Source organism: Rattus norvegicus, chromosome 1 (assembly GCF_021556685.1).
Source record: "Rattus norvegicus strain SHRSP/BbbUtx chromosome 1, alternate assembly SHRSP_T2T, whole genome shotgun sequence".
Taxonomy (NCBI): Eukaryota; Metazoa; Chordata; class Mammalia; order Rodentia; family Muridae; genus Rattus; species Rattus norvegicus.
Window position 1 is genome coordinate 170079119 of NC_141534.1, and position 8983 is coordinate 170088101.

The following is an 8983-nucleotide window of genomic DNA, read 5'->3' on the forward strand; positions in this document are numbered from 1 at the left end:
AGGAGATCAACATCGGAAGGATTTCTGTAGTTATGCTACAATGTGGAATAAAGATCTTTGAAGACGTGTGTTGAAGTCACGGGATCAGTCCAGTTGTTTCATGGCTGCACCCTTAAAGCAACCGCCAATTGACTGAAGATCATTTCTGAAGAAGTCTTTTTGAAAAATACTATGCTTTTACTCTCATTTTTCTCTATTTCTATCATTATGTTATAGGTAAAATGTTCTGTATTTTTCTGTGTTGTATATTTTTTTCTGGTGTTCCTGATAAAGATATGTCCAGTTATTTGTCATAGATGGCTATATTTATTGGCCACACACTCTTGACGTTCCATAATTTAAGAAAGGATTTCCTACATAATAACCACAATTTCTTCTTTCTTCCAAGGTGAACATAGAGGGAATGTATATTTTGTCCTAGTTGTGTTCTTTGTCTGATACAAATTTGACTGAGTAATAAAGAAGAATCTGTCAAGCCACATGAGGCTCACCATGCTTTCCTGGAATAGTAGTGATGTTACAGGGCCCATATTTATCCTGAAGGGTTTCCCTGGACTGGAGTATGTCCATACTTGGCTCTCAGTGCCTTTCTGCCTTGCTTATTTGGTAGCCTTCATTGGTAATGTAACCATTCTCTCTGTTATTTGGATAGAGTCCTCACTCCATCAGCCCATGTACTACTTCCTGTCCATCTTGGCACTGACTGACCTAGGTATGTCCATGTCCACACTTCCAACAATGCTGACTGTGCTGTGGTTGGATATCCGAGAGATACAGGCGAGTGCTTGCTACGCTCAGTTGTTCTTCATCCATACATTCACATTTCTGGAGTCCTCAGTGCTTCTGGCTATGGCCTTTGACCGTTTCATAGCAATCTGTCGTCCACTGCACTATTCTACCATCCTCACCAACAGTGTGATTGGCAAAATTGGTATGGCCTGCTTGCTTCGAAGCATGGGGGTTGTTCTGCCTACACCTTTGCTACTGAGACAGTATCACTATTGCCACATCAATGCCCTCTCCCATGCCTTCTGCTTACACCAAGATGTTCTGAGGCTATCCTGCTCTGATGCCAGGATCAACAGTGTCTATGGACTATGTGTAGTTATTGCTACACTAGGTGTGGATTCAGTCTTCATACTTATTTCTTATGTTCTTATTCTGAACGCCGTGCTGAGTATCGCATCCCGTGAAGAGCGACTAAAAGCTCTGAACACCTGTGTTTCCCATGTCTGTGTGGTGCTCATCTTCTTTGTACCAGTAATTGGGGTGTCAATGGTCCATCGCTTCGGGAAACATCTCTCTCCCATAGTCCACATCCTCATGGCTGACATCTACCTGCTTCTCCCCCCAGTGCTTAACCCAGTTGTCTACAGTGTGAGGACAAAACAGATCCGCCTAGGAATTCTCCGCAAGTTTAGATTAAGTAGAAGGTTTTAAATTACTCATATCCTCTGATTTTTGCCCTGGGAAATATTAGAAAAGATGTTTGTTTTGTTAGGTGAAAAGTGTATACTATAGTTCTTGGGGCATATCTGCCTAAATTAGAATAAAGTAATTCTTTTACCTTCTAAATATAGTCTCAATTAATTTTAATCATTACATCATTTGGGTTCTCAAGGCCAAATTGTGATAATTACTATGGCCTTTTTCTGTACCTAAGATTATTATGAGATTTAATAATAGAAAGTATATGTGATTGGAATTCAGTTTTTGAAAAACTGTATTTTTTTACATTATTAAACTGTTACAGTTATATTCCTTATGAAAAATAGATTTAACAGTTAAAAATGATTAAAAATTGAGAAAATTCATTTAACAATAGTCTTTTTTTCTTTTTCTACAAGTCTGTAGAGGTCTTCATGTTGTGTTTTCAATTAATTTATTGTAGATAATTGATTCCTTTGTCATCTTCGGTAGGATGCTAGCCCTTATGAGGAATGTTTTACTTTTTCATATATTCTTCCTTTATTCTCAGTTGAATTGTGCACTTTTTGAGCATGGGATCATAATTGTCCCATTAACAAGGTATCATGTGTCTAGTCTTCTCCAACTCATAAAAGATAAATGTAAATTTTAGCTCTAATTTTGTAACCCAAGTCAAATATATAGAGACAAATGAAATATGTATTGTGGTGGCCATTTCTTTAAATACCGTGCATATGTAAATAGCAGTGCATTGTAAAAATCAGTATGCCTGAACTGAATGATGAAGGAGAGCTAGTGTTTGACAGTGCTTGCTGTGTGAGCATGAGGAATTGAGTTAGATCCTGGGCGTGGCCAGGCATGCTTATAACCCATCTCAGCAGGGCAGAACCAGTGGAGTTGTGTGTCAAACATACTGTCTGAAATCAATAAAAAAGTAAATAAACGTAATAATATTTTGAATTCTTAATTTTAAATGAAGGTTAACATATAAATTTGTTTTAACTTTGAGTATACTTTAAGAAGTATCTAAGGTGTGGCATAGTAATGCACGCCTTTGATCTCAGAATTTGGGAGGAAGAGGCAGGAGTTCCAGGCAAGCCTGGTCTGCAGAGTGAGTTCCTGGACAGCCAGGACTACAAGAAGAAGTACTGCTTAAAAAAAACAAAATAGAACCAAACAAAATAAAAATGAAAAAACAAAAATAAAAAAGAAATGAATGAAGAAAAAAGAAAAGAAGCATATGATTATTTATGATGTTATTTGGGTTCCAATTTAGAGACAGCAACTACACAGTAATTTTCACTGTACTGGGAAATATTTATGTATCTGAACTCTTAAGTTCAGGAATTAAGTGTATTAAGTGTATAAATATAAGTCTAAATAGTACATTAGCATTAAAGGAGACAAAGAGGGATAAATTATAGCTTCGAGTTCATTCTACTCACTCTGTACCTGAAAAGTTTTCACAAATTTCTTTGAGAAAAAAAAAACCAAACAAACACTCCTGTGGGGAATGGATTATCCACTGTTTACAACCCAGAACTGCCTTCAGGACCATGAAGAAGGAGCCATCAGTAGGAAAACAGCAGAGAATGGTAAACTGACCCCTCTTAAAGCATGGATGGGGAGAGAAGACACAATTTTTACTAAGCTGGAAATGTGCCCTCTACTAAGCAGAGTGATTATAGTTCAGATGCCATGTACAGTAGTGAATGCCAGACGCATAGAACTGAGCCACTTGTCGAGGGTTGAAATTGGAGGAATGAATGTCACAGAATGTCTGCTCTGCTTGTCTTTGGTCTCTGAATAGTAGAATCAAAATCAAAGAGAAATGCAGAAGACTTTCACCAACACTGTCTTAAGCATTTTCTATTGGCCAATATTAGCATTATGGTACTTACAAAGGAAAAATTATTGACTGAATTCAACTATATTCTAGTAGTGTAAGCAGTGGACAACAGGCTTGAAGTGAGAGCTACATAGGTAATGTGTGTGCTTAGCTGTGGTGTCATTCATGTTCTTCTATGTGATTTTTGAAATTTTATGACCTACTTCTCATGTTAGGATATTCAACTTACGTAGACTTTACTTTTGTGCAGGGTAAGATAAGATCAAGGCATAGTTCCTAAAGAATTAACTGATTAATTAAGCATTAATCCTGAATCTCAATGATGTGTTGTGCAATGTAAGGATATTTGTAAAAAATAATTTTGGTCTATTAGTTTCTCTTCCTCTGTAGTTCTCTTCCTCTATATTGTATTGTAGAATATACAATATAGCTGAGGTTTCATTTTCTTCTTGCTGACAGTAAGACATGGATTTAGAAATAAGTATGCTCCTAATCCTGATGAATTAACTTACTGGCTTTCCTGACTTTTCATTAAGTTTTTTCATTTGCAAATAGTTATATTGCCTGAGAGTAATAATAAAGTTATTTTCCTTTGAATTTCTGTTTTTCCTCATCTATTTATATTAAATAACTGCACATATTTTAGAGCTGAACACAGTATTATAATCTTCTTTTTTTGTCTATGGGGAGGTTGTCTTACTATTATATTTTCCAAATAAGATTAATGTTTGTTGTAATTTTTGGACTTAGTCATGTGAAAAATTATTGTTAATTTTGAATTTATTTTTCTTGTCATTAATTTTAAATCTAGCAAAATATCTCAATTTATATTATGAAATGATCCTCTTCTTATAAGGTAATAGTAAGTTGCTTTAAGTTTAACTTATAGAGAGTTTTGATAACTGAATCAAATACAAAAGAAACTGTGTGTGTGTTTGTGTGTGTGTATGTGTGTGTGTGTGCGTGCGTGTGTGTGTGTGTGTGAGAGTGCGTGTGTGTGTGTATTTAGCAGATTACATTTATAGTAATTTGGTTTAAATTTTATAATGAATCCATGGTGGTCATGCATGCTTATTTTTTATGTATTGTGCTCTTCTTTGGATATCAGGTTACGCTTGCTGAATTCACATAAATCACTGAGAAATAATCTCTCATGCTATATTCCTTTATCAAGTATTTGATATAGTGAATTAAACATAGTATTCAGGACTAATACTGTTTTCACAATACTTTTAACTAAAGTTTCAAGAAAGTATAATGAAGACCATTGGTTGTCTTCATCAAATGATTCTTAGGGCATTCCTGAATTGCTTCCCATCCAAGAGGCGGGGTTAACCTCTCTACCATCTGCCCTTGAGGACAATAAATGGATTTTCCATCAATTATTATCCCCAGAGGTTTATTGAGAAAAAAATGTGCTACAGGTAATGTACTAGCCAAGAGGGATGAGAAGGCCAGAGTCCTTAATAAGAAGCAAGGTGGTGATGGCACACCAGCCTGGATATTGTCACACAAGTCCCGGGCATAAAATACACTGTGTAGTCTCTGGAGTCACCAAAGACACTGAACCTTGCTTCGAAGCACCTGTGTATCCATAAAGATCTCTATGCCTCAGGATGCTCTGTGTGTGTTACTATTTTTTTATTCTAATCTTCAGTGGTTTTAGATACCTATGAAGAATCCCTCAGATTGATTGACTGGAAACTCAAGACAGTCTGAATCAGAGTGAATGCCTCTCTGCACTTAAAGACTCAGCTGTGACTGTGCTTTGAGGTAAGAATAGTGGGCATAAGGCTGCTGCATTATATATTTAAAGAATATAGTGCATTGAAAGGAAATTGAGAGCCTCTGATGATGTTAGATTAAGGTAAGTCAGTGCTCTGGGACAGATGACGTGGATAAATAATCTGCTTTCCCAACCCTGATAGACTATTAGCCTCAAAGACTATTAAATATTAACCTTGAGGGGAAAGAATGTAGTGTCTATGATGGGAAGTCAGTACTGAAATCACTGTTGTCCAAAGACAGTACTGTAAAATACTAAACAGAGATGAAAATGTCAAAACAGGTGAAGTGGGTGGTACAGATTGATGATGATTTGAATTCCTCTTTTCCTCACTCCCACGAATACCATGAGCATTTACAAATCCTACTTGGTCTTGACTAGAGGTATTGGTCATAGTGTCTTTGAGTCAGTGACTGTGGTTGTTAAACTTAATATTAATATCCATCATTTTGATCAATATTTTTTCTTTCCTTGAGATCAAACTAAGTCTCAGATGCAACATGTGGCATTTCATTTGTTTTTCTCAAACATCTTAAGTTTTATTAAGCTTCTGTAGTTAATACTACTTTATTTTTATGTTCAAGGAAGTTTAGTGATCTATATCTCTAAAATGGTTGAAATAGTAGATTACAGCTGCTCTCTGACTTTCTCTGACTCTAGATGGTTAGTCACTAAAAACAGGTGTTTGTGTCTATAACCAACAATGACCCAAGACTGAATCCTCTAAAATGGAAATATTTCTAAGGAGTAAAAGAGTTACCCAAGACATGAGCTTTGGTATGCCTCCTTGAGAAGGAGACTGAAGAGAACTCAGACTACTGAGGGTGGGCATAAGGAAGAAAGAAATTAATTTTGTGTGCCAAAAGATTCTTATTACTCAGTGATAAAGTTGACCCAAAAGAAACTTATGACATCAAAGTAAGGAAGTGAAAGTAATGTATAAAAAACAGTATTTCCCAAGATGTAATATTATTATAGCATTAGATCACTGTGTAAAAGATAATATGCACATAAATTATTTTCTTTTTTTTCTATCTTAAAAGTAAGGATATTACCAGCACAATGGAAAATTCGTGTTACCTCTGTAGAAAATTACATAATCAGTCATTTTATAATTAAGCTAGTCAGGGAAATTGCAGCATGATCTTTTGTTAGAAGAGTAAACTGTGGTAAGTGGAGCATAGGAATTTTGATGTAGAATTTTAACATAGAATACTCTGTTTTGTAAACAAAAGTTAGGTTTTGCTTGGTGCCTAGCATACCCAATCTGTGGTAACTCTGTCTGGTGCTCAGCAAGCTCACAATTTTCCTTGCAACTGGACACTACATTCCTATGTTTATGATCTCTCTGTTTATCTGTGACGTGTTTGTTTTCCCATCCTTTCCCTATGAGTCATTAGAAATTCCCCATTTGGCACAGTACACCAATTCCTCTCTGTACGTACATCTCATGCTTGTCACAACTTAATCTCATTTATCTTACTCACTTGTTTACCCAACTTTCTATATCAGCCTTTATTCTGTTTGTTTTGACAAATGACAAAATTCAATAAAATATGTAAGCTGTTCTAGATTTCTAAACTTCATGATGATCTATATTATTAAGCTCCATTTTCTCTGCCTGAACTTTACAACTGTATATTCTTCATGGTACTAACTACTAGAAATTACTTTCAGCCACTATTTTATTATCAATAACTTTCTAAAAGCTTCTTCTGTCTCCTTTTTGTGAACATTCAGATTATTTTTATACTGATTCTACTTTGACCCAAATATAAATGTTCTCAAGTTAATTGTTTCTTATCTTGTTCTTGTAGAATCAGTAAAAGTGAGCCTACAATTTGTACATTTTTTATTCCCTATCTGCTTTTCAAATTTAAATTTAGTTATAGAACTCAGTTATGAAGATCCACTCAGGTCCTATAGCATTTGCTTACATCTATAACACAATACTGTCCCTTTATCCAAATTTGGATTTCTGCCTTTTTGTTACTTAGTACCCTCTCTGTTGAGATATCACCGTGTGTTTTAAAAAATGTGTTTGAAAGTTAATTTAATATTTAATATAGTCCCTATTCACAAGCTTAACCTTCATAAGCTTTAATATATTTATTATAAACCTTCTACTTTAAGACTGCCATATTTCCTTTATTATGTTCTTAATAAATATACAAGAAGATAAAAGAATAAATTAGTAGGTTGATGTGCAAATACAAGGGTTAAATATAATGAGTAGAGGAGAAATTAAAATACCTAGCACAGAGTAGGACATCAGAGCTTTGTTCATTATTACAGAACTGGGGTTGACCTCAATTTTCTATGTTTATATCTTCCATTGTAGATTGAACGGTCCTTTATCAGCATAATGTCTGTTATCAATGATTCCAGCCTATACCCCCGATTTCTTCTAACGGGTTTCCCAGGCCTGGAAATGAGATACAGCCTGATTTCCATCCCTATATTTTTGGTTTATGCCACTTCTATTGCAGGGAACATTACCATCTTATTCATTATCAGAACTGAGTCTTCCCTCCATCAGCCAATGTACTACTTTTTGTCTATGCTGGCACTCACTGACCTGGGCCTCTCTACTACAACCTTACCTACCATGTTCAGTGTGTTTTGGTTCCAAGCCCGGGAGATCCCCTTTAATGCTTGCCTGGTTCAGATGTACTTCATTCATGTTTTCTCGATTATTGAGTCAGCAGTGTTGCTGGCCATGGCATTTGACCGCTTTGTAGCAATTCGGGAACCTCTGCGCTATGCAGCTATTCTAACCAATACTGTCATTGTTGGAATTGGCTTGGCAATTGCTGGAAGAGCCTTAGCCCTGGTCTTTCCAGCCTCCTTCCTCCTGAAGAGGCTTCAATATCGGGTTATCAATATACTTTCCTACCCATTCTGCCTACACCAGGATCTCATAAAGACAACTGTATCCAGCCGCTGGGTCAGCAGCATCTATGGCCTCATGGTGGTCATCTTCTCCATGGGACTGGATTCTTTACTTCTTCTCCTGTCCTATATCCTTATTCTGGGCACTGTGCTGAGTATAGCCTCCAAAGCAGAAAGGATAAAAGCACTCAACACTTGCATTTCCCACATCTGTGCTGTACTCACTTTCTATACACCAATGATTGGGCTATCCATGATCCGTCGCTATGGACAGAATGCTTCCCCAATTGTCCACGTGCTTATGGCCAATGTATACCTATTGGTTCCTCCTCTCATGAATCCTATTGTCTATAGTGTGAAGACTAAGCAGATCCGTGATAGAATCCTGAGAAAATTAAAGAAACATGAAGTTTAGAAAAAAGGAACTGGAAAACATTATTTTCCCTTTATATGTATTATTATGTAGTATTTCTTACTTACATAAATAAATGCTTAAATGTAAGTTTATTAATAATATTTTACCTTTAAGATATTGGGTCCAAACCCAATGCCAGAAAATCTTTGTCTTTTCAGCATAGAGAATTAAAACTTGGCTTTATTTTTAAACGAAAGCTCTCAATTTCTGAAGATAATCAGATTTCAAGAGAACTCTTACATTAGTCCTAAAACTTGGATCAAAAATACTGTCCTATATTATTTTCCATATTATAAAGATATTTTTAAATATACATTTTGATTCTCGTAAATCTAGAAAATATGTTTTCAAGAGGAAGGGGATGATACTAAAAGAAAATGGTGAGTTAATGAAATGTAAGATTTTCCTCAACCTGTAGGCCATCGTTTTGTCCAACTGACAGTCTTTTACCTTACAAAAGCTTTTTGGTTTCTTGAGGTCCCATTTATTACGTCTTTATCTTAGAGCCTGAGCCATTGGTATTCTGTTCAGAAAATTTTCCCCTATGTGAATAGGTCAAGTTTATTTTCAACTTTCTCTTCTATAAGTTTCACTGTACCTAGTTTTATGTAGA

The 8983-nt window shown here is 35.7% G+C and overlaps 2 protein-coding genes across 2 annotated transcripts; both read left to right on the forward strand.

Moving 5' to 3' along the window:
- The first annotated feature begins 492 nt into the window (after nucleotides 1-492).
- On the forward strand, nucleotides 493-1440 carry Or51l1 (olfactory receptor family 51 subfamily L member 1). The gene has a single exon (NM_001000135.1). It carries the CDS (start codon nucleotides 493-495, stop codon nucleotides 1438-1440), a length of 948 nt encoding a protein of 315 aa, NP_001000135.1.
- Nucleotides 1441-7428: 5988 nt separating this feature from the next.
- On the forward strand, nucleotides 7429-8370 carry Or51p1 (olfactory receptor family 51 subfamily P member 1). Its single transcript, NM_001002270.1, has one exon. It carries the CDS (start codon nucleotides 7429-7431, stop codon nucleotides 8368-8370), a length of 942 nt encoding a protein of 313 aa, NP_001002270.1.
- The last annotated feature ends 613 nt before the right edge of the window (nucleotides 8371-8983 follow it).

Excerpts from the sequence above, each read along its gene's own strand:
- Or51p1 (NM_001002270.1), top strand. The coding sequence starts at position 7,429 with ATGTCTGTTATCAATGATTCCAGCCTATACCCCCGATTTCTTCTAACG.
- Or51l1 (NM_001000135.1), top strand. The coding sequence starts at position 493 with ATGCTTTCCTGGAATAGTAGTGATGTTACAGGGCCCATATTTATCCTG.